A 25,525-nucleotide genomic window follows, 5' to 3' on the forward strand; every position below is an offset into this window, starting at 1 on the left:
TTTTAACATTCTTTCTTTTTTATTGAAGCAGTGTTTAATCAAGTTTTTTTTCCCCCTTTCAAGTAATCCTCGTCAAAACAACAGGGTCATAGAACTTAAAGCCAAAGGGACAAGACCATCTATCTATCTATCTATCTATCTGTCTATCTCTCCATCTGTCTGTCTGTCCGTCCGTCTGTCTGTCTGTCTGTCTGTCTGTGTCACATTCCTTTGAACTGCTGCATGATGGACAGAAGGTGCTCGCTGCGTTTCTGGATGCTGTTCTGCTCCTCCTTCAGCCTCTCCTGCTCCTGCAGCACCTCCTCCTGAGGACCCATCAGACAGACAGACAGAGGAGGGAGTTCATTTCAACGCAATACTCCCAAACATTATAATCCCCAAAATAGTTTCTTAGAGGTCTTGCACTGTGTTGTTTTCCCCCAAAAAAGTTTGTGTCTTGATCATTTTAAAGAAGTAGAAGAACTTAAAGAAGATCCACATGACCAACAAATAAAAGGGGGCTGGATGGGGGATGTGGTTTGTAGGTTAACCCCCCCAGTAAAGAAACCCTCCTGAGGACTTTTATGTACAGAACAGCAACCAGACAGAAAGTCTATACAACAGGACATGGAGAAGAGGCTGGTGTGAGGTGGTGTGTGCTTACTGACTCTGAGTCTGCAGAGCTCCCTCCTCTCTCGGTCGTTCTCCTCGGCTCTCGCTCGGAGCCACGCCTCATTCTGAGAGCGATGTCTGTCCAGCATCTCCTGTAGCTCCTGACACACACACACACACACACACACACACACACACACACACACACACACACACACACACACACACACACACACACACACACACACACACACACACACAAAACTTATGTTCAGATGTTCTGTGTTCCTAATTTAGCATGCTGACATGCATATCATGGAAATGATACCTGTTGCTGTTGTTGTCTGCCACCTTCATGAGCTTCTTTCTCTCTTTGCAGAGCAGCAGCAGCTTGAGACAACTCTGACCTCTCTCTGGGAAAAAGAAACTCAGCCGTGAAGAAATCCATTCAAGTAAATCAATGAATCAGTCAACCAGATGATGTCTTCAAAGCGACCGCAACTGTATCAGTTTCTACTGACGGTATACCTTTGTGTGTGAACATTCCTTTTTACTTGTATTGACATTTATGGTCTGATGTAAATATGTAAAATATATTAAATATGTAAATATGTAAAATATATTAATATATATTAATATATATATATATAGTATATTTTTTAATAAAAAAATAAATCAAAACGAACTAAACAAAGCTAAACACAGAGATGTACAGGACTGTCTCAGAAAATTAGAATATTGTGATAAAGTTCTTTATTTTGTGTAATGCAATTAAAAAAACAAATGTCATGCATTCTGGATTCATTACAAATCAACTGAAATATTGCAAGCCTTTTATTCTTTTAATATTGCTGATTATGGCTTACAGCTTAAGAAAACTCAAATATCCTATCTCTAAATATTAGAATATCATGAAAAAGTATACTAGTAGGGTATTCAACTAATCACTTGAATCGTCTAATTAACTCGAAACACCTGCAAGGGTTTCCTGAGCCTTGAAAAACACTCAGCTTGGTTCAGTAAACTAAATCACACGTATGGGGATTATCACAATATTCTAATTTTCTGAGACAGTCCTGTACATGTACCGATCCAGTTTCTGGAACTCCTGGTCCAGCAGAGTGAAGGCTGTCTGGATCATTTTCATGGCCTCATCTCGAACGGCACTGAAGTCTCTGTGGACAAACGCCTGCAGAAGGAAACCTGTGATATTATTAGTGTGAGCAGACAGTATATGAACTACTACTATTGACACAACTACGACTGCTACTACAAGTTCTACTGCTACAACCAGTAATGTTACTACTGCCACACTGCTGCTACAACTACTGCTAACTGCTATTGCTGCCACAAGTACTGCTACTACCACTGCTGGTACTACTGCTGCTATTGCTACATCTACTACATCTACTGCTGCTGCATCTACTATCTAAGTACCACTACTGACGTATAAATAGCATGTTGCTAACAGTTCTCTACTTTAAACTACTATAATCCTCTCTTTGTGGTGATGTGATTAGACTAGAATAGCAGAACAATTGTGTTGTCAGGCCACAAATGCAGCCGTAGCAACTTGCTGTGTGAAAGCACCTTTACCATTACTACTGATACTCCTCGTACTATAACGTCTACTCCTCCTCGTCACAGCCTTTTTGGGATCCTGGCTAAATTACGTTTTTGAACCATACATTTTATCCACGCAGTCACTTCTCCACCTTTACAATGCCGCTGATATGACAACATGCACACAGGATGCTGTTGCAAAACAGAAAATCTTTATTGTTAATAATTTGTCTAAATGCTATAACATCAATGAATTCATTGATGTCTTCACCTGTGCATTAGCCGCTGTGTTCCTGGACTGGTTGAACGGAGCAGACTCGCTCAGCTCGTAGCGAACGTTGGGAACCTTTGTGGGGGTGAAGCTGTTAACAGTCCAAACCAGAATGAAACCAAGGTGTTAAAACTGAGAGGTGAGACTCAGACAGAGCGCGACACGAGCTCTGAAACTGCAGACACACACTACACCAAGGATGAAACTCAAACACCGGTGTGTACAGCAGCTGCTGACCTGTGGCTGACTCCCTGCAGACCGAACTCTGACAGAATCTCCTTCATCACTGTGGAGAATGAGTTTTCACATTTTCACAATGCGAGGCCCATGCAACTACTTCAAAATGTTGTTTCGGGCCAAAAGTGTGTGACATTCTCCCATTCGTACTATTCTTCTAAATCTATTGTCCAGATTAAAATGGCCTTTCATGGTCTGTTCCTGCCCCTCAGAGGATGAACCCTTTCATTTTAATGATCCCATGACTGTTCCTCTATCCAGCACCTATTATTTGTGTCTGTATGTACAATATATCGATGAAAACCTGTGTTGGACATGGATAAAGAAGGAAAATGATCAGCGGGGATAGACAAATTGTGGAAATGTTGGCCTCTTGTGGCCACATACTTGAACTGCAATCCTCCTGTGCTGTGTTGCCAATATACCTAAGTTCGAGTTACGTCAAAAGTTGAATTCTGGCTTGTTTAAAGTACAAGTTATGAAACTTTATATGAGTAATGTACCTGGTTGTCTCTCTGATGGGTTGATGAGTTTCATCACTTTCAGGTCATTAAACTCCTGCTCCTCATTCTTCCCTCCAAACACGTACAGCTGTCAACCAGAAGAAACTAAAATGTATATTATAAGACGTGACAATGAAACAAATGATGCAACTTTTAAAATAATTAGCAGCACACTGACGTGGCTGTGGAGGATGAAGGCGCTGTGTCCGTGGCGTCGGGCCGGAGGAATCCCAACGTACAGAGGAATCTTCCACTTCATCTTAGCTGGAGGGAAACGACGTGAAATATATGAAAAGAACAAAACTCAATCCTTTGACTTTCTTTAGATTAACTCCTGTTGTCATTCGTCGGCGTCTCACTCACAGATACTGAGTTTATGGATTTCATTGGAAGGCGTTACCGTGCCCTCCACATTTGTGCTTTTGCCGCCAAACAGGTAGATGTCCTCCATGGGATCAAACATAGTGAAGAATTACATTCATTACAATCAAAACAACCACCAACAATTAAGACAGAATCCATCAATGGGAAAAATATATTATAAAATATATGAAATGGGAAAATATTATTTTTACAACAGCTACTTCTATTGATGTAACGAGATGTCTTCCTCTCTGACTTCTTGATCTGACTGCTCTGAAGAGGTGAACCATTCAGGAAGCTCAGACACCAGTTCACTCAGCTCCTGTACCCTTTCCCTTGCTTCCCTTGCTGTAGTTTCTGTGGTTTGTCATGGTAACACAGACAACCATGGCGACAAGCTTAAAAACGTTGAACCGACATGAACTGTGAATGCAGTCGCAGCTGCCATCCCTCACCTTGCTGTCTGAAAGCACTGCTACATTCATGTATTACCAGTAAAATGTATTGGAACTACAATACACCTGTGTGTGTGTGTGTGTGTGTGTACTTTATCATGGTGTGCAGTCAGTGTTTGTCCGCTGCAGGCTGCAGGTGATTCTCCCTTCACCTCCCACTTCTGCCACTGTAAGTTCTCTAAAAAACAAACGGTTGAAACTCAAAAGTGAGTCTATGATCTGTGGAGACCACAAGTCAGACTGTTTAATGTCAGGGTGTGTAAAACTTGTAAAGAAATACACTCTGTATGGAAGTCCAGGACTGACTAGATTGACGTAAAATCACATCATTCATTACAATATATATTATATTCCATTTAAATTCTACTTTCAAAATATACTGTAGATTTTATTATCAATGTTGATTTCAAGTCAAACGCGCTTGTACTTCGAAGTATAATCTTGAGACGTTTAGAATATACTTTAGTTATAATATGAAGTGCGACCTGAACGCGTACAAAACACCTGACAAACCCTCCGATTTGTGTTTCTATATGTTTCTGGATCAGTGTTTATTACCTGTGTTGAGAACATGGAAGTCTTTACAGAAGTCTCCACCTGCTTCATAACCTCCGGACATGAACACCTGATCTCCCACCAGAGCAAAACTCTGACCCCACCTACAGACATACAATAAACACACAAATGCTAAAGTTATCGCCAGTGTGTGTCAGCGTTGATGAGACGCAACAACCCCTGAGCATTTTCATATAATCCAATAAAACATTCCTGTCATGAATCCTCCCTCAGTGAAACTATTAATAAGCGTCTTACAGGGCCGGAGGCAGCGATCCGCTAGTTCTTACTGGCGTCCAGGTGAGAGACGCTGAAACAGAGCAGAGAGAAAACAACTCACACACCAACGCTGTGTCCAGTTCTCTTCATACATCCACAGGTAAAAAACATTAACAACCACAAGTACGGTGCTTTAAATGAGGATGATGATGTATGGACCTGTGTTGAAGACCATGAGGTCGTCGGTTGGATTCCCTCCCAGAATGCCTCCGTACACGTAGATGTTGTCTCCCACGGCAACAGCGCTGTGTCTGAGGGTTCTGAGGGCCACGCCCCCGACTGATAAGCAATCCCAAGTCAGAGACACTGTTACAAAATGGAAATACCGTCACATTGCTGTTAGGCTTTATTTGCATGTAACACTGAAGCAACAACAAACATAAAGCGTGAGCACAGACCGAGCTGGACTTGTTTCCTCTTTGTCTCCACATGCTGTGACGTCCTCACCTATATCAAAGCTGTACACTCCCGGGAGACACTCAGTGGCGTCGGGGCTGGACGCTCCTCCAAACAGGTACAGCTTTCCTTTCACAACACTGAGGAGGAAACAAGATGAAGCTGTGACAATAGATGGTCTCTGCTGTACTGCACAGTACTGCTGCTCAGTGCTACGAGCTAGTCAGTGCTGGAGTTTACCAAAGAGTGTGTCCTCCTCTGGCTGAGGGAACTTCTCCGCTCTGAGGAATCTCCTCCCACGACACATCATCAGGAGAAACTACAAACAACAACACATTCTCTGGTCATTAATTATTTTCTTTTCAGTCACAGCAGCTCAGCTTCATAACAACAACAGGGTTCCTGGCAAGAATCAGAATCAGAACCGTTTATTGCCAAGTACGTTACACCAGTGTTGGAGCGTCAGGGCCACCAAGGCCTCTGCTGCCGAGTCAGAATCACAAAGTTATAGCTATTTTATCATTTCATTATTTTTCATAAATACAGTAGCGTATTATGTCATTGCATAGCTACTCTCTTCTGTTCCGTGTTCTGTTTCGTGTTCTGTGTGTTCTCTGTGTTCCGTTCCGTGTTCTGTTTGTTTTCTGTGTGTGTTCCATTCCCTGTTCCGTGTTCTCTGTGTTCGTGTTCTGTTCTGTGTTCCGTTCCGTGTTCCGTGTTCTGTTTGTGTTCTGTGTGTGTTCCATTCCCTGTTCCGTGTTCCATGTTCTTTTCCGTGTTCTGTTCTGTGTTGTGTTGTGTTTTTTGTGCGTGTTCTGTGTTCCGTGTTCCATTCTGTCTACCTACATTTGTATTTGTACCTGTTAGCATGTAGAAGTCGCTGAAGTAAACAGTGATGTCCTCCTAAATAAATGAGAAGACATTTAGCAGACCATCCACACGCCATGTTTCCACCATGTTTTGTTCTTAAATGTAAAACAGGCTGCTGTTTGTGAAATCTCCTTCAATTAAAAAAATGAAATGAAACAGTCACCTCTTGGTTGATGCTGGAGGCTCCTCCGAACAGAAAGGCGACGTTTCCTGCAACAGCTAAAGCGTGGCCATGTCTGTGACGCGACACATTGGACAACACAAAGGTGTCTGTCAATCTAACAACGAGCTAACCACCCAAAAAACATTTCTTTCAGTTTCATCTCGACACCACTTCACTTTAAGCCTTGAATGAGTTCATGTCATCACATGGCTCAAAACCATCCTGCAGAGTGGATGAATCATCAGTCTATTATTAGACTGCCAGACACTGTAAAAAATAATGAGACCCACCTGGGACTTGGGGCTTCTCCCCTCACCTCTTTCTCCAGCCAGTGACCGCTGGCTAAAGCCATCTTGTTGGTTTGACTTCTTGGTTTTCTAGTTGTTGCTGTCTTTGTTTCTTTGAAGCCACACTGAGCCACAGATGAGTGTCAGACCACGGTCCGACAGCTATCTCTGTCTCCGAGTGTCAGTTTACAGGAAACAACATACACCCTCCTCTGTAGGTGCCCTGTTGCCCAGCAACGCGTCCGAAACACACTGCCCACCGGAGCAGGTCAGCATTTAATAGGACGGAGTGAGAACACTGAGAAAAGAGAAAAATCAATCTTGGTTGCTGTCGTTGTTGCTTTGACAGAAGAAAAAGAATGTATTCACAGTAAAAGTACAAATGTATTATCAGCTTCACGTGGCTCACTGGGTAGAGAGGGTTGTCCGCTAACCGGAAGGTCGCCGGTTGGATCCTCTTGGATTCCCCTTGTGGGGGAATATAGATAATAAAGGAATCTTTCTTTCCACGTGTACCATGATATAATGGTACACGTGGTACCATGGTACTACAGAGTAGCAGAAACTAACAACGATATAAAGATTTTAAAGCTGCTGTGTTGTAAAGCAGAAGTTATACAGATGAATAGATTAAAAGTTTTGAATCCATTAAGGGGCTGCATGGCGGTCTAGTGGCTGTTACGGTTGGACAGCATTGGGGCCGGGGTTCGATTCCCGGGCTAGACGGGCCTTCCCCTTAGTAGTATGGGGTTCTCTCTGGGGTTCTCCGGCTTCCTTCCTCAGTCTAAAGACATGCAGCCTAGGTTAATGATGACTCTGAATTGCCCGTAGGTGTGAATGTTAGCATGAATGGTTTTCTGTGGTATGGTAGTCTGGTGACATGTCCAGGATGTACCCTGGCTTTGCACCAATGTCAGCTGGGATCAGCTTCAGCCCTCCCACCCAACAGGATAAGCAGTTAAAGATAATGGATGGATGGATGGAATCATTTTTAGCAGATCTAATGAATGTGACAAGCAACACCCTTCTCCCCTACTTAGCCTATCCATCTCATGTGGACTGTGGACGCAGACACCGTGATGCTCTCATCTCTGTTGACACTGTCTCACATCTGATTTGTTTATTCAAATGTGATCACAGCTCATTACTGCCTCTGAGGCTTTTATTACTCGTATCACTGTCTCACTATTCACAGTACTTTAAATCTAATATTATTAATATTATCATTATTATTCTATTGTTCTCACTGGGTACGTGAGGTAGCGTGAGGCACTGTAAATGTAAATAGCAGGGGCTTTATTTCCCACCCAGACCTTTAAAAACATATATGACCTTGTTTTCATTTCCACTGCATGCTTGCCTCTTCTGTGACCTCACAAAGATTAAGCAGAGGTTTACAAAAAAGGTGACATCATTATAATAAAATTCTTATTGTCAATGAACTGAAACTGGAAACTGAAATGTTTCTAGAATCAAACGCTGATCTCTAAAACGTCTCGTTCAGCGTCTGATTCTCTGCCTATTGATGATGTAAGTCGACTGGTCACGTTCCCCAACGTCACCACTCTTTTTTTTATGATGTTTTATTCATACACACACGCACGCTCATGCAACCAACAACCTCAGCCGCCGACACGTGATATACACGGTCAGTTAAGCTCCGTGTGCTACTGTCAAACCAATCGGAATACAGTTTATTTTTCAAAATAAAAAACATAGTTGGACAATTTCGTAAACACACATTTTTAGAGTAATGGTAATGTATTTGATATGAATGGATGGCGTGTTTTAATAGGGTTGATATTTGTTATAGTAAAAAAATTAATTCAGTCCGCCCGCAAAAAAGGTAGTGGCCTAGTTTAGGCCTATTTTCTTACGTAGCGCTTTTATTGTGAGGGCAATATCTTATTTCCGGTCTGGTACTCGTTCTGTCTGCCCATTTTGAGATAACGAGCCGATCCCCGGGGCTCCTGGTCCAAAGGATGCTACCTACAGACTCCTTCGTGTTGTCATTCCGCCTTATCTATATTATTCATGTTCTCAGGGTTTACAAATCAAACGCACCCTGCACGTGTATGTTTTCTGTAACGTCCCCAAGAATCAGTCCAACAATCCAACCGGACCGCATTTGCAGTCGGTGAGACGGGAAGTAGAGCGATTTGACTTTCAAAATAAATATTACTGTACAGAAAAGAGGGGGAAACGAAGGATAAGGTTGATACAAATTATCAGGTAGTAGTAGTCCATTAGTTGTGTAACAGTTACGATTCTAGTCAGTGAATATAAATACGTCCCTTAATTTTGGACCATATAAACAATAGTCTTACTCTAACTGTTAACATTGACATTTCTACCTGTGATGTAACCTGTAACTTGTTGCGTTCATACTAAATATTAAAAATACCTTAACATATTACAATCCATTAACTTAGGCTACTAAGCAACTTGATTTTGATTTTGATATCGTTTCAGGGGTACATTTATCATTTATTAAGCTTACTTTAGGCAATTGCTCTTACAGTCAGTTTATTACCACAGAGAAATATTGAGGGAAACTTCAAAATAGGTAGGCTATATTACATTTTAGAAATGCTCGGAAAATGTTGGCCTCTTGATTGCAAATTTGGATTTTATTAATATGGAATTTGGTCAAAATAAGTAAAACAAATGGCGCTTTTAATTTGAAAAGACGCTCAACACAAACCGGAAACACTGTCATGTTTGTGTCCAACTTGATGGTGTGAGTGAGCGCGTACCAGGCGAACTGCGGACTGACCTGTCGGCGGATCTAAAGCGAGACATTGTGGACAATAACGCCATCTCAACACGTTTAATATTACTATTATCTACCGTTAGCTCGGTTTAGCCTCTTCGGGGCTACATAAAGACGAACCCTGGAAGCACCCGGAGAACCGCGGATATCTACGCGGCATGGATGCTTCGTGACCCGCGGCAGGTGTGAAGAGATGCCGGGGGAGCAGCCGGCGGCAACCGGGCGAGTGGTGCTCGTTAAGAAGATCATCATGAAGGACGGAGCTGCGGTGGGTGGATATGAACCGCCATTTTATTTATATTATATTAATTACCCATCAACCTGTACGGATAGTTTATCCTACATTAATCCAGGAGATGTTATATATATATATATATATATATATATATATATATATATATATATATATTATAATTATGTAGCCTGTTATAATGTCCATACATTTAGAATAGGCTGTAATTTCTGTTAAAAAAACAGCAACAAAAAACGGTCAGTGTGCGTATGACGTAACAGGATTTTAAAACATATGACGTATGGCTCCTTTATAAATTCAGTGGTCATTTAAAAAGCAGTGAACACAAATAACCATAAATAGCATCACTTCACATTAAGATGCTCGAAACAGCCCCAAAAATAATCTCTATTGACGGTCACTAGACACAATGTTCGAGATGATCAAATTAATGGAACACTACAGAGAATATGAGCCGAACCGAACAGCTCGGGTCGTGTGTGTGTGTGTGTGTGTGTGTGTGTGTGTGTGTGTGTGTGTGTGTGTGTGTGTGTGTGTGTGTGTGTGTGTGTGTGTGTGTGTGTGTGTGTGTGTGTGTGTGTGTGAGCTTAATGTGGCCCACAGACAGCTCAGCTTAGTGTGAGGATGATGGTCAGGATGGATCCGTTATCTGTTATGTAACAGCCTGTGATACAGCGAGGCCTCATCCAAACCCTCCACAGCTCAGCGTCCATTTTAACACCATGACAACAATTTCATTATTTTAACACCACCCATAAAACAATACATTAAGAAAAATGTGGTTTGCATTTAACTTAAACAGAGACGTGGTATTAAAATGACATTGTGTCTCAAATATGGCATATTGTGTTGGTACCATGTCTGGCTAAAACATTGTGTGGCTCTTGCTGCTTCTTTGATATCATCTTTAATAGAACAGGAGACATCCTGATTGGCTTTTTGTTCTCTCTTTTTTCTTTTACAATGTCCAGGCTTTGCATTGATTGAACAATAATGGATCCATAGAAAAAAATAATGAATGAAAATATTTGTTAGTTGCAGCAAGGCAAGAAATACGATTATAAAACATAAAGAGGCCTAATATTAAACTACCCTAAATTCAAACTTGGACTATACTCTAAATATACACCAGGTAGAGCTGAAACATATAGTAGTGATTGTTTATTTATTTAATAAATAAAAAAAATCGGATCAAATTGAATCATTGATCATCATTGAAGTAATTTGTATGCAAAAAAATCCCTGTACATCTGAAAAGCAAAGATTTACAGATTTGTTTTTCTATTGTAATAGAAATATATTAATAGTTTTTATGGGAGGGGGTAACATCAGCTACGTCCGAGCCTACAGAGTAACCTCAGCTACGTCATAGCGTAACCTCAGCTACGTCATAGTCCACAGGGTAACCTCAGCTACGTCATAGCGTACAGCGTAACATCAGCTACGTCATAGCCTACAGGGTAACTTCAGCTACATCATAGCGTACAGCGTAACCTCAGCCACGTCCTAGCGTACAGCGTAACCTCAGCTACGTCATAGCGTACAGCGTAACATCAGCTACGTCATAGCCTACAGGGTAACTTCAGCTACATCATAGCGTACAGCGTAACCTCAGCCACGTCCTAGCGTACAGCGTAACTTCAGCTACATCCTAGCGTACAGCGTAACATCAGCTACGTCATAGCCTACAGGGTAACTTCAGCTACATCCTAGCGTACAGCGTAACCTCAGCTACGTCATAGCGTACAGCGTAACTTCAGCTACATCCTAGCGTACAGCGTAACATCAGCTACGTCATAGCCTACAGGGTAACTTCAGCTACATCATAGCGTACAGCGTAACTTCAGCTACGTCATAGCGTACAGTGTAACTTCAGCTACATCCTAGCGTACAGCCTAACATCAGCTACGTCATAGCCTACAGGGTAACTTCAGCTACATCATAGCGTACAGCGTAACATCAGCTACGTCATAGCCTACAGCGTAACTTCAGCTACATCCTAGCGTACAGCGTAACCTCAGCTACGTCATAGCGTACAGCGTAACTTCAGCTACATCCTAGCGTACAGCGTAACATCAGCTACGTCATAGCCTACAGGGTAACTTCAGCTACATCCTAGCGTACAGCGTAACCTCAGCTACGTCATAGCGTACAGCGTAACTTCAGCTACATCCTAGCGTACAGCGTAACCTCAGCTACGTCATAGCGTACAGCGTAACTTCAGCTACATCCTAGCGTACAGCGTAACATCAGCTACGTCATAGCGTACAGTGTAACGTCAGCTACGTCATAGCGTACAGCGTAACCTCAGCCACGTCCTAGCGTACAGCGTAACATCAGCTACGTCATAGCCTACAGGGTAACCTCAGCTACGTCATAGCCTACAGCGTAACTTCAGCTACGTCATAGCCTACAGGGTAACCTCAGCTACGTCATAGCCTACAGGGTAACCTCAGCTAAGTCCGAGCCAACATGATAACTTCAACTACGTCATAGCCTACAGCGTAACTTCAGCTACGTCATAGCCTACAGGGTAACCTCAGCTACGTCATAGCCTACAGCGTAACTTCAGCTACGTCATAGCCTACAGGGTAACTTCAGCTACGTCATAGCCTACAGGGTAACCTCAGCTAAGTCCGAGCCAACATGATAACTTCAACTACGTCATAGCCTACAGCGTAACGTCAGCTACGTCATAGCGTACAGGGTAACATCAGCTACGTCATAGCCTACAGCGTAACATCAGCTATGTCATAGTCCACAGGGTAACCTCAGCTACGTCATAGCATACAGCGTAACATCAGCTACGTCATAGTCCACAGGGTAACTTCAGCTACGTCATAGCGTACAGCGTAACTTCAGCTACGTCATAGCGTACAGCGTAACGTCAGCTACGTCATAGCGTACAGCGTAACGTCAGCTACGTCATAGCCTACAGGATAACATCAGCTACGTCATAGCCTACAGTGTAACTTCAGCTACGTCATAGCGTACAGTGTAACGTTAGCTACGTCATAGCCTACAGAATAACTTCAGCTACGTCATAGCGTACAGCGTAACGTTAGCTACGTCATAGCCTACAGGATAACTTCAGCTACGTCATAGCCTACAGGATAACTTCAGCTACGTCATAGCGTACAGCGTAACGTTAGCTACGTCATAGCCTACAGGATAACTACAGGTAGGTAGATCATGGGATCACCGAAGTCAGTAGGGTTCATCCTCTTGGAACAATAAATAAGTGCACAACATTTCATGGCAATCTATCCAATAGTTGCAGAAATGAAGCAAATCCTCACATTGGAGGAGCTGGAAAATGGCTATTTGTATCAGTATTCCTTTACAAATGACAAGAGATTCAGCAGTTATTAAAATCGTAGGTGACTGATATTCTGTCCATGAACTTTTCACGTACCCTGATCATCACAACAGTGGACAATAACAAATGCATCACTTGCTGTTCTTTTGTTCACAGAAGGAGATCCATCATTCACCACAGTTTCTTTAAAATCAGGATTATTTAGACAAGTCATTGTATTGTAATGTTTTTTAAATTGAAATAAATAAAAGGTATCAGCTGTGTTGAGGTATCAAAGGTGACCAGAAAATCAAGATATAATGGAGATCTTCATCCCACTAATGAACTTCCTCTCAACAGGAGAGCGGCAAAGAATAACTCATTATCTAAAATATCACACAGTCTGAATCTGTGATAGTGGAAGCTGTAATTATTCAGGCTAAAGATAGTAAATATCCACATGACCAGCTGAATCCTGTGTATCCATGTCAGTACGCTGACAATCATTTCCTGTGTGGTGCTCCACTTTAATACTATTTTAATCAGCCAAAATGTTTAACTGTGTTAGAAAATGGGTTTATTTCCTAACCTGCTTTTTCATAGACCATTGCCTGTAAACCTTAATATAGTGGCATTATGCAAACGTTAAAATCTGCATGTTTTTATATGTATGTTATATGTGTGTTTATTAGTCTCTTGTTTGGACAATGATCTTTTGCTTGAAAATGAATGAATATTGAGTCTAACCCTTTCACAATATCAAAGTTTGCCCGTTAAAGCCATACAACGCTGGGTCTGATATATAATTCCTAGTAAAAATGTTGTGCTCATAAATACTCCACCCAGGTACAATGCACACCACGTCTGAGTCATATTCTCACTGGTCAGTAATGGCCCAAGCCCTAGCGACGATGACGATATTTCGCTTTTTATGCTTTTTGACAAAAGAAGTTTTGAGACAACAAGAGGACGGGGAGTTTCAGCGACTGACATTGTGTTGTTGTTGTTTTTTAAACATATCCATAATTCAGTCTGATACCTCCTGTCTTTAGGCTGCATGGAAACAACCGCGTCTTTTAAAGTCCTCCCACTCAGCGGGCTTTCTGTTGTCAATTTGTAGTTTCCAGGTCCAAGCCGAGGGAATCGTTAGGATGTCATTGTGATATCATCAGGAGGGTTTTGGCAAAAAAAAAAAAAAAATAGTTCTTCCAGGCGAACGACTGAAACCATGATGATAAACTGATCACCGTGTGTAAAATTGGTAAAGTGGCCCCTTAGTTGAAATTTGTCGGTGTGTGTTTCAGCTCCAGCAGGGCATCGGCAGGCCCAGTGTGTATCACGCCGTGGTGGTGATCTTCCTGGAGTTCTTCGCCTGGGGATTGCTCACCACGCCCATGCTCACTGTGAGTACCACTGTGTGGTGGAGAGGGGAGGGGGGTGGACGTCTAAAGCGCGAGGTCTGCGTTGAGCTTAAAAGTAGATATGAATATGATGTTTGGTCAGATTTTAGTTTTGGTGATCCAGATATTTCCTGATTTAACCATGACTTTGTTTATGGTGCTTTTTGAGTACAGTGCCTTTATTATAGTAACTGATTCGTCCAGGTATAACAGACTGTCTCTGATAGTCATGCAGCCACAGGTACAGATGTAACTTTAGTCTGGAGTTGGGAGTGTCACTGCACTGAACCCACAGGGGATAGCTGTATTTTTTTTAACCATTTTTTTTGCTTTAACTGAAATCTGCTAGTTTTAGTGATCATTGTTGTTGTGGCTTCTCTTTGTAGGTTTTACACGAAACGTTTCCCCAGCACACGTTCCTGATGAACGGCCTCATTCAGGGCGTGAAGGTAAGAACTTCAACACTTACTCTTACTGTAGATATCGATACATTTTAAAAGAGAACTTTAGAGACACTTCAGTTGGCGATGATTGTTTACTTTGCCACTGACTCCGCCTATCCACGTCAAGGGTCTGCTGTCCTTCATGTCTGCTCCTCTGATCGGCGCATTGTCGGACGTGTGGGGCAGGCGGACCTTCCTCTTGGTCACCGTCTTCTTCACCTGCGCTCCGATCCCTCTCATGAAGCTCAGCCCCTGGTAGGACACACTGTTACCTCTGTTGGCACAATCATGATCAATGTCAGTGTGAGATCGAGGTACAGTAGAGCAGTGAAGTCAAAGGGAGACACGAGGAGAGCCATAGAGGTGTGTTATGAACTTGGACATCAGAGTTCTAATGAGGAAGTGACTTTAACTTGCGTTCTTTCTAATGTCATCAGGGGGCGACTCCTCTGGAAGTCTGGTTGTATAGAAGTCTATGAGGAAATGACTCTACTTCTCACTGGATTTATTACCTCAGTAAACATTGTAAACATGATTTATGGTCTCAATCTTTAGTTTCAAGTCTTCTTCAATACAGCATGATGTTCATTTAGTAAATTATGGTCCATTTAGAGTCAAATAGACCATAAAGCAGAGTATGCTTTAGGGCGGGTTTACTGTGATTGACAGATCGCTACCACAGCGTTTTCGTCTTAGGACTTTTTCAAAGTGTGTTTTCAGTTCAGGACATTTGTCGTCTAAAAAATGTCTTATTCAGCATTCGGTTGTACTTAGCTCCGCCCTCTCATTTCAGTTCTGGTTGCAAAAAACCAAGATGGTGATGGCAGAGTTAGATTCATTTATTCAAGTTGATTTAGCAACTGAGTGTAGAATTTTAAAGGAATATATTATTGATAGCTATGTTTTCGTTTTAGTGTGTAAACACCTGAATCCTACACACGGCTCCTTTAATTAAAAAAAACTAAAGATAATTTAATTAATCAGATGAAGACCCTTATTCAAATTAAGGATTTTGTTTAAGGATTAAAAAACATTTTATGGTGGTGATATATGAATGTAAACCAAAAAAAAGACATTGGGTACAGCGCTAGCATGGCCCAACATGGATGTAGGATGCTCAACGTCTGGCTCACAGTTCATTCCAAAGAGGTTGGATGAGGTAGAGGTCAAGTTATTCTGTGCAGGCCAGTGAAGATCCTCCACACCGGGGGAACCTTTTCTTTTCTGGCTGAAGTGTAAAAGTTGGTGCAGAAGTACAAGTTCTGTTTTGCACTGTTAAGTGTTTCTCTCTGATCCTCTCTGTAGGTGGTACTTCGCCATGATCTCTATGTCCGGAGCTTTCTCTGTCACCTTCTCCGTCATCTTCGCCTACGTTGCCGATGTGACGGACGAAAGAGAGAGGAGCACAGCCTACGGTCTGGTAAGGACTCCCGTGTGGTGTGTTGTCAAACTAAATATATACATCTTAAAAGATGAGCCTATTTTTGTCCAGTGCTTTAAAAGCTTGTTTAAAGGCTAAAGCCTGCACGCTGCAAAAAAAACTGATTTAACAGTTCCATTTTTCGTTTTTCACTGCAGACCAACGCAGTAGGCGGTGTACTGTACACTGCATACCTTCTTCGTCAGTAGTGTGTTGTTTCAACTACAGCCTTTGTGTTTGTTGCCGATTAGCAAATGTTAGCATGCTACTGTAGTACGCTAAACTTAACATGCTAAACATTATACCCGCTAAACATCAGCATATTTGAAAATTTCCTTGAGGGAACATAAGGCCGAACTGGATCGAACTGGATCACATTAGACAGTTTTCATTAGCCTCTGTCATTATTATAATGACTGTAATGATATGGAGCTCTATCTACGTTGCAGAAAGAAGCGCTAAAATTTCCCCCAGCAGCTTCACTTCTTGGCTTCAACAAATGAAGTGCAGCCGTTACTGTGTTTTTCCAGCATTTAACATCCATCGTCTCTCTCACTCCCCCCTCCCCCCGACCCCTAGGTGTCAGCTACTTTCGCGGCCAGCCTGGTAACGAGTCCGGCCATCGGGGCGTACCTGTCGGCCTGGTACGGGGACAACCTGGTGGTCCTGGTGGCCACGCTGGTCGCCCTGGCCGACATCTGCTTCATCCTGCTGGCCGTGCCCGAGTCTCTGCCGGACAAGATGCGGCTCAACACCTGGGGGGCGCCCATATCCTGGGAGCAGGCTGATCCCTTCACCGTCAGTAACCAACAACTTACAATACAGTATCTGATTGGTTGATTTGATGTGTTTTTAAATGATTTCGTGGATGTGAGTCAGATTTCATTTCACAGACTGTAACCTTGACTCTCTCTCCTTCAGTCTCTGAGGAAGGTGGGTCAGGACCCGACAGTCTTACTGATCTGCATCACTGTGTTCCTGTCTTACCTGCCGGAGGCCGGACAGTACTCCAGCTTCTTCCTCTACCTGAGACAGGTGAGACACTCTGCTGCCTAATGCAGTGTTTTCTTAAGAACACTGCAAGTGCTAACAATATTAATGCCGTTGTTAGTACAACTGCTTTTTAAAGTCAATAAGTGTGAAATTAAAAGATTTTTGTGGCAGTTGCACAATTTGTTTGCACCAATTATTGGGACATAACATCAACAATAGTTTTAACTCAACTAAGGTATGTCAAATACTCAGAGATATAATGCGTTATTAAACTTAAACATACGAAAGTTGCCTGGAAAGGACAATTTTTTATCTCAGTGTACACATTTTAATACAACTTTTCAACCGCAAAACTCCCTCAATGTGGAAAACAGCTCTGCTGTAGTGGACAACCGTAACATTTTGTTAAATAAGCTTTCCATTAGTTTTGATAATTCTGATTGAAATCATCTTCCTGGTAAAGCGCAGACCTGCAAGTTCATTGTCATTCGAAATCCACATTGCACTGGTGCACGCCGGCCAAGCCTTTTATAAACGTCCTTTACACATATGCTAAAATGTCCGTATGTATGGCAGAAAGAGCATGTTTAACGTTGTGTCTTTGTGTGCATGAAGTAAGCTTAACAATGGACAAATGTCTGTCTGTCCCTCCAGGTCATAAACTTCTCCTCCACCACCATCGCTGTGTTTATTGGAGTGGTGGGCATTCTGTCCATCGTAGCACAGGTAACACACACACACACCCATTCACACTCGGCATTTGTAGTGTCACAAATCTGGATTCAATTTAGATGTCATTTTATAAAACTTTACTTACATTTAGCGATATAAAGTATGCGTCTTCATTCGTCTCATTACAATTCTACTAGCATCTGTCTTCAGTTTCCTGCAATACATGCAAATCAGGGCCGGTCCTACTTGGTATTTGTTAACTGCAAAAGAAGAATAACTCCTGCACTTTAGCAGTTTAGATAACAGAAAGACTGTTTAGCTAGTTGTTGATTTTATACAAACACATGAAGGACGTGTGATCTGAATGTTTTAGACCAGGGGTCGTCAACGTCAAGGACGCCCAAACTGATAGAGAGATGGAGCAGGGACCCCCGATACAATAAAAAATTGTGTTTTATATTAAACTGGGCCTAGTGCCATGTATAAACATACCTCTTTATTATGCATTCAATACTAAGCTATTCAAATAATACACAGGTTCCAGTGGCGGGCCGTGCATTTTATACCTGGGCCTTCACTGCTGAAATACCACCTTATAACCACATGATGGCGCCACAACTAGGGTTATTATTCGTTTCTTGGACTGTAACTATATAACATTACGTATTCGTATTAAACTGTTCGGTACGAGGCTTACAAAGCGAACAAAACGTTTGAATAATACCAGTGCATTTGGAAAATGCAGAAGCTTAAATTGTAGGAAATATAATGTTTTCAGCGCTCACTAGGAGACAGCGGTCTGTGTGACCTCTGAACCGGAACAAAAACAACTGAGTCTCCACAAGTGTTCTGGGAGGCTAAGCTAACTAGCTTAACGGAAAAACAACAGCAGTAACAGGCATTCTGCTACACACTCAAGGGCCATTTAGATATTAGATGTAAAAAAACAAACCAGTTGACTTACCAAATGCTGATCACATCCTCTTTTCTTTGTTGACAAAGAGTTTAATCCCACAGTTAAATCCCAACTCACAAATCCGTTTCTCTTCCAGTTTCAGCCATTCAGTGTTAAAAAACAAAGCTAGGTAAAAAAAAACAGCCTTTGCTGTTAAATTTCGTTTCACAATAGTCACGTGCTCGCCCACTGACCAATCACAGCAAACGCTGAATCTCACTGCAGCGCTGCTGCTGCTGACGTAGCTGTAGGCCTGCAGGCCGCTCTGGCGCGTCAAAGAATGTTAAACTAAAGAGCTGATTGGTCGAAGACTGACAATCAACAATATCGTCCCCATTCACTTAAACTGAACATGGAGGCACTTGAGAGTCTGCAGGCCTGGGTCCTCTCTTCTTACCTAGAGACACAGAGGTGAAATCTGATTGGATAAAAGCTCTACTTAAAACAAGCTGCACTGGAAGCAGAGCAACTGAGGAGCACAGTAGCTGTGCAATGAGAAAATAAGATAATGGGAAAAATATTTTTATAAATTATGATACATGTCGTGTATTTAAGAAAGATTATTAAATTATAAAATAGCTATAACTTTGTGATTCTGTTTAGGCCAGCAGAGAAGGTTTTGAGGCCCTGACGGCCCGCCACTGACATGTTCATATGTTCATGTTTTTATTTTAAACATGTGCAGGGTACAGTGAGTAGGGTGGCCGTGCCACTGCCTTTTATAAACATACCTCGTCAGCTGATACCAATGCTAATATCAACATTGTCAGCTTGTATGCATGACAATCATGCATACAAGCTGATCAAAATGATGTTTTCATTTTAAACATAAATGTGGAAACGAAAGTGAGTGATGGCCTATTAGTGCCACTGTCATGCATAAACATACCTGTTATCTTGCATACAATACTGAACTATTAAAATAATGGACAGATTCATGTTCAACATTTTTTTTAAATTATTATTATTATTTTTTAAATTGTATAATCAACCAAATATTTTGCGGACCCCCTGTTGAAGACCTCTGTTTTAGATGAATATAATATGTGAGAAGTGCAAACCGCTTATATGAAAAGTGTCATCACATGTGCTCATACTAGCAGCTTTTACTACTTTGTAATGAATTATACATGTTTCTTACATAAGTACCATTAGAAAATTACAAAAATCCGTTCCTCTCCCTCTCCCTCCTCAGACTCTCCTCCTCACACTGCTGATGAGGACTCTGGGTAATAAAAACACCGTTCTGTTGGGGTTGGGCTTCCAGATCCTTCAGCTGGCCTGGTACGGCTTCGGATCGGAGCCATGGTGAGATCTGATGCTAACCCCCTACTCTAATGTCATCATGAAGCCCAATAGAGCGAATAGAGTTGTATATTAAAATAGAGGACATGGTTAGGAATCTGACATGATTAGTACAGCTACCTAATATCCTAAACATTGTTTATTGGCCCTGACCAGATAATCAGACTGATGTTTTTGTTGATTGACATGTTTGTCTGTGGAGCAGTGACGTAGAGACGCCGTATACGTCTCTGGTAGCGGCAGCAACCTGTCAATCACAGTAAGCCCCACCCTAAAGCATACTCTGCTTTATGGTCTATTTGACTCTAAATGGACCATCATTTACTAAATGAACATCATGCTGTATTGAAGAAGACTTGAGAGATTGAGACCATAAACACATATTTACAATGTTTACTGAGGTAATAAATCAGTTTGGGACAGTTTTTGTATTAAAACAAGAACTCTGTCAACTGGGTCTTAAATGTATGCTTAATGGTTGCGTAGTGCTGATATCATGCTAAAAGAGTGAGGCTAAAGCTATGTTATTTCATTCTAACACAACCCAGTCCGGCTGCTTATCTTACATAGTTTGTATTTTCAAACATAACGTTCCATGTCTTTACCATTGTGGATGAAACGTTACGCTGTCTTGGCAGTGGCGGGCCGTGCATTTTATACCTGGGCCTTCACTGCTGTCCTGCAGCTGAAATACCACCGTATAACCTCATGATGGCGCCACAGCTATTATTCGTTTCTAGGGCTGTAATACGTATTCGTATTAAACCGTTCGGTACGAGGCTTGCAAACCGAATACGTTTGAATAATACTAGTGCATTTGGAAAATGCAGAAGCTTAAATTGAGGGAAATATAATGTTTTCTGCGCTCATGTAGGACAGTGGTTCTCAACTGGTCTGGCTGCGGGACCCACCATCACCCCTTAATGACAAGTCGCGACCCAATTTTCTCTCTTGGAGATTGTTTGATGATTTACTTTCACATCTCGCATATTATTTGTACTGCTCTGCTATCTCTTTCCTCGTCTCAGCCCCCTGTGTCACGGTGTGTGTACATCTCACACAGTCAGGAAACTTGTCAGAATGCCCATATTTGATTGGCTGAGCTGCATCACGCGATGTGATTCGGTCGGTGTTTTTCCTGCACCGCTGAACAAGTGCCGTAAATGCTGGAATAAATCTGCTGCATAAAAAATAACCTTCAAAATAAAAGCACAAGATTTATTTAATTTGTCAGGCAAAGGCCGGTCTGTGTGACCCCTGAACCAGAACCAAAAATAACACAACAAAAAATAGCTGGGGCTCCGCAAGTGTTCTGGGAGGCTACGCTAACTAGCTTAACGGGAAAACAACAGCATCAACACATTCTGCTACACACTCAAGGGCCATTAAGATATTAGATGTAAAAAGACAAACGCAGTTGACTTACCAAACTCCATGCTCCTTTCAACCCAGTTAAATCCCAACTCACAAATCCGTTTCTCCTCCTTCAGCCATTCAGTGTTAAAAAAACAAAGCTAGGTAAAAAAAAAAATAATCTACACCAAGCAAAATGCAAGAAATGTCATAATTTCTTCCATATCTTTCATTTTATTTGAACTCTCACTACTCCGACTAAGCCTCTGCTGTTAAGTTTCGTTTCACGATAGTCACATTATCGCCCACTGACCAATCACAGCACACGCTGCACCTCACTGCAGAGCTGCACATGGAAACTGAGCTGCATGTAATCCTGACGTAGTTGTAGCCCAGCTAGAAGGCTCTGGCACGTCAAAGAATACGCCCAACATGTCAAACTAAAGATCTGATTGGTTGAAGGATGACAATCAACAATATCGTCCCCATTCACTTAAACTGCACATGGATTCACTTGTGAGTCTGCAGGCCTGGGGCCTCTCTTCTACCTAGAGACACAGAGGTGAAATCTGATTGGATAAAAGCTCTACTTAAAACAAGCTGCACTGGAAGCAGAGCAACTGAGGAACACAGTAGCTGTGCAATGAGAAAATAAGATAATGGGAAAAATGTTTTTATAAATTATAATACATGTATATTTAAGAAAGATTATTAAATTATAAAATAGCTATAACTTTGTGATTCTGTTTAGGCCAGCAGAGAAGGCCTTGTAGGCCCTGACGGCCCGCCACTGTGTCTTGGTGATGTTATCCAGAGCAGGACAGAGCTGCTAACGTTAGCCTACTCTAGCATTCAGTTAGTTGATGATGTACTAACTCTTCGTTACAGTTACTACTGCAGTACGGGAGCTAAATACAGATCCATGTGCACGGATTCAGCATGGAGAGAACTCTTGACAGGCTACGGTAATGTTAGCTCTGATTGGACAATCTCTGTTCGGGGGAGGGGTTTAGCAGTCAATCGATTCAACATTACCATAAATTATATATTTTATTTTTTATTTATTTATCACAATTTATCTTAAAAAAATGTATATAAGAGATATCAAACCGATGTCAGATGGTCAACACAGTGAAAAACAAAGTGGACGAAATCACAAAAAGATCAGACATATACACCTTTAACTGTGTGTGTGTGTGTGTGTGTGTGTGTGTGTGTGTGTGTGTGTGTGTGTGTGTCAACAGGATGATGTGGGCAGCTGGTGCTGTAGCAGCAATGTCCTCCATCACCTTCCCAGCTGTCTCTGCTCTGGTGTCACAGTCTGCTGATCCTGATAAACAAGGTGACAAGAACATATCTGCTCTCATCTCATCTCCTCTCCACTGTCTCCTACCCTGTCCTCTGTCTCATCTCCTCTCATCTTCTGTCCTCTCCTTTCCTCCTCTACATTCTCTCCTCCTCTCCTCTCCCCTCCCACCCCCCCCAGATCAATAGATCAGTGTGTTATTATGGATTTCTCTGATGGAACTTTGTATTACTAAACCAGGCAGTGAAATAAGTCCCCTGGCAGCTAAATACATCATGAGATATATGATATGAGATATGTCAGCAGCAGTATGTCTCCAATAAGACGACCCCCGTCCTCCCCCTGCAGGTGTGGTCCAGGGCATGATCACAGGGATCAGAGGTCTGTGTAACGGTCTGGGTCCGGCTTTGTACGGATTCATCTTCTTCCTCTTCAATGTGGAGCTCAACACCCTGGACCCCATCCAGGGAGAATTCAACGTGGACCCCCTTCCTGTGCAAAGTCCCGCTGAGGTATAGTGCACGCTCATGTACACACCAACCCTCTGCACCAGAGGTTCACAACCTTTCTAGCTGATATTCGCTCTAAATAGTTTGATAGTGGTCTCTATAGAGGCCGATCGCAGGAGCAGATCAGATGACGCCTCAACTGAATTGAAACGTTTACAATTCATTCTCTGAACGCCCACGTTAAATGAACATACACACCGCAAATGACCAACGTGTCTATCAATGTTAGCTTTAGCGTTAGCTCACTGCAGCCAATGAATGGTGCAGGAAGGAAATCAATGAGTCTCCTGATGTAACGCCGAAGTAGTAAATAATGTTCTCGTATTATAATGTTGATCTAATAGTCATATTGTGCTGGATGTAGCAGAAACAATGTAAATATACAGGCAGTGGTGTTTTACACATTAACGACAGTAAATGTGTGTGAACTGCCCGACTAGTAGTTCTGGTAGTCTGTCGACTCTGAGATCTCGAGATGTTGTCCTTCTGTCCTCCCTACTGTGCTATGTATCTCATATGTTTTGGTTTCATGGTTTCATTTGACTCACATTAGCTTTCCTGCTTAGGCCCTGTGTCCACATTGCGCCTTTTTCTGGCAGAAAAAGCGGCCGCATTTGGGCTACTCTATATTTTTACCGTGAAACGGAGGACGTGCTTCATACCTCGTATGGATGAGCTTGTCACCGCTCATTCTGACAGCTGTAACATCAGAGCAAAGCGACACGAGGCGTACGATGGTAACAGCACAACACTTACCAGCAGCATTCAATGTCCGCCCGGCCGATCTGCTCCTCCATTGGCTTTCTTGTGAGAGCGTATGTCCTAAATGTAGAGATCAGGATAGACAGACACGGCCAGAACGAGCTCCTGCTCAAAAGGTGCTTTGTGCACACAGACCCTTAGTGTTCCTCTCAATCATAAAGATTTCTTTTAAAAGGACTCTGGTCTTGTCCTGCACCTTCGTCTGCTGAATGAGCGACACACTTTCAGTTTACTTGTTTAATGGAGAAAATATGAGCAAAATTGCGATAAGCTTTAGTCAGCTGTGCTCCAGATCAGATTGGAGAAAATGAAAGGGGAAATAAAAAAGATCTTTGTTTCTCTCTCTCTCTTTCTCAGCGAGGCCTCATCCCCGGCCCTCCCTTCCTGTTGGGGGCGTGCAGCGTGGTCTTCGCCTTCGTCGTCGCCCTCTTCATCCCCGAGAAACCCTCCCGCTTCTCCTCCTCCGCCTCCCACCTATCCCTCGGAGACAAGCCCCAGCTGGACAGCAAAGAGTCCATGTCCTCGCTGGCCGGCGTCCACATCAACACGCCTCTCCCGGGCAGCGACGAGGAGGCCCCGCCCGCCGCCAGTGACGAGGACTTCGAGCCGCTGCTGCAGGACAGCGTCGTTTGATGGAGGGCGGGGCCTCCCATCGCGGCTTGACCGATCGGCATTCCGTGCTGAACCAGTGACACGTTTTCTTTGCTGCAGGGCAGAACTAAGTGTACTTTTTTTTTGTCAGAAGATGGTGATTGGCAGCAAGAAAGCTCCAATGGCCGTTTGCTTTCGTAGCCAGGAGGCGGTGCTACTTCAGCCACCAGGAGCAAAGGATGTAACATCTTGTGAGCGACCAATGGGGATGTTTCTTTCACAAGGGGGCGGGAGCAAAGAGACGCTAATAAGATGTTGTCCTACAATTTGACAGAAGAGACCAAGACAAGGATTTGACTGCCAGAAAGAGGACGGGGGCCGCCAGGGGACAGCACGGTTTAAAGGGAAACCATCGTTTGATTGACAAGAGGAGGGACCAATCACGGGTGTGGCCAGGTTTGGGATACGCCCACATAAGATGAGAAAGAGAAATATTTTTTGAGGTTTTAACGGAAGGGTTATTGTTCATCTTTAAGCTTGAAGTCGTTGATTGTTTTTTTGTGTTTTTTTAATGATAAACAAGAAAAGGTGTTTTTTACCTTCAGCTGTATCATTTTGAAGCTGTATTATAATGCCGTGGTTTATTTCTTATCGGTTAGTGTAAAAGATCAAACATGTCTGCAACGTATTTAACAGCAGCCAAAAACATCAGTGTTGATTTATACTCTTTTTTTATTTATTACATTTTTTTTGAAGAAGTTTTTGTTAGTTTTCTTTTCTTTTTTTGGCGGGGTGAAGGTATTTTTATTCTTTTTAAGTGTACAGTATCTTTACCTGTTAAGAGCTAGCGATCGCTAACAAGGTGTGAATGTGACAAGCTGAGAGATGAAACCCAATGCGTCACAGTATCAATGTTCACGTTTCCTCTTTATGCCCCCCCCCCCCCCCCCCCCCCCCCC

General features: G+C 42.5%; 2 protein-coding genes across 2 annotated transcripts; one reads left to right on the top strand and one right to left on the bottom strand.

The window, feature by feature from the left end:
• Positions 1–6,598, bottom strand: LOC306710258 (uncharacterized protein; the record flags this gene model as incomplete). Its single annotated transcript, XM_079178680.1, has 18 exons — positions 1–305; positions 648–752; positions 920–1,004; positions 1,680–1,780; positions 2,426–2,516; positions 2,663–2,711; positions 3,166–3,253; positions 3,344–3,429; positions 3,529–3,610; positions 4,076–4,161; positions 4,542–4,642; positions 4,797–4,848; positions 4,977–5,123; positions 5,265–5,353; positions 5,454–5,532; positions 6,074–6,116; positions 6,247–6,319; positions 6,537–6,598. 18 exons carry the CDS (start codon positions 6,596–6,598, stop codon positions 201–203), a joined length of 1,524 nt encoding a protein of 507 aa, XP_079034806.1. The 3' UTR covers positions 1–200.
• A 2,871-nt stretch (positions 6,599–9,469) lies between these two features.
• mfsd14ba (major facilitator superfamily domain containing 14Ba) lies at positions 9,470–24,608 on the top strand (the record flags this gene model as incomplete). The annotated part of the gene is made up of 12 exons (XM_079179559.1): positions 9,470–9,574; positions 14,162–14,260; positions 14,644–14,706; positions 14,828–14,955; positions 16,006–16,120; positions 16,700–16,918; positions 17,042–17,155; positions 17,768–17,839; positions 19,936–20,048; positions 22,643–22,740; positions 23,053–23,216; positions 24,333–24,608. The coding sequence occupies exons 1-12, from the start codon at positions 9,500–9,502 to the stop codon at positions 24,606–24,608; spliced, it is 1,536 nt and encodes a 511-aa protein (XP_079035685.1). The 5' UTR covers positions 9,470–9,499.
• Positions 24,609–25,525: the final 917 nt, after the last annotated feature.

The sequence above is a fragment of the Pholis gunnellus genome (assembly GCF_910591455.1).
Source record: "Pholis gunnellus genome assembly, chromosome: 18".
Lineage (NCBI taxonomy): Eukaryota > Metazoa > Chordata > Actinopteri > Perciformes > Pholidae > Pholis > Pholis gunnellus.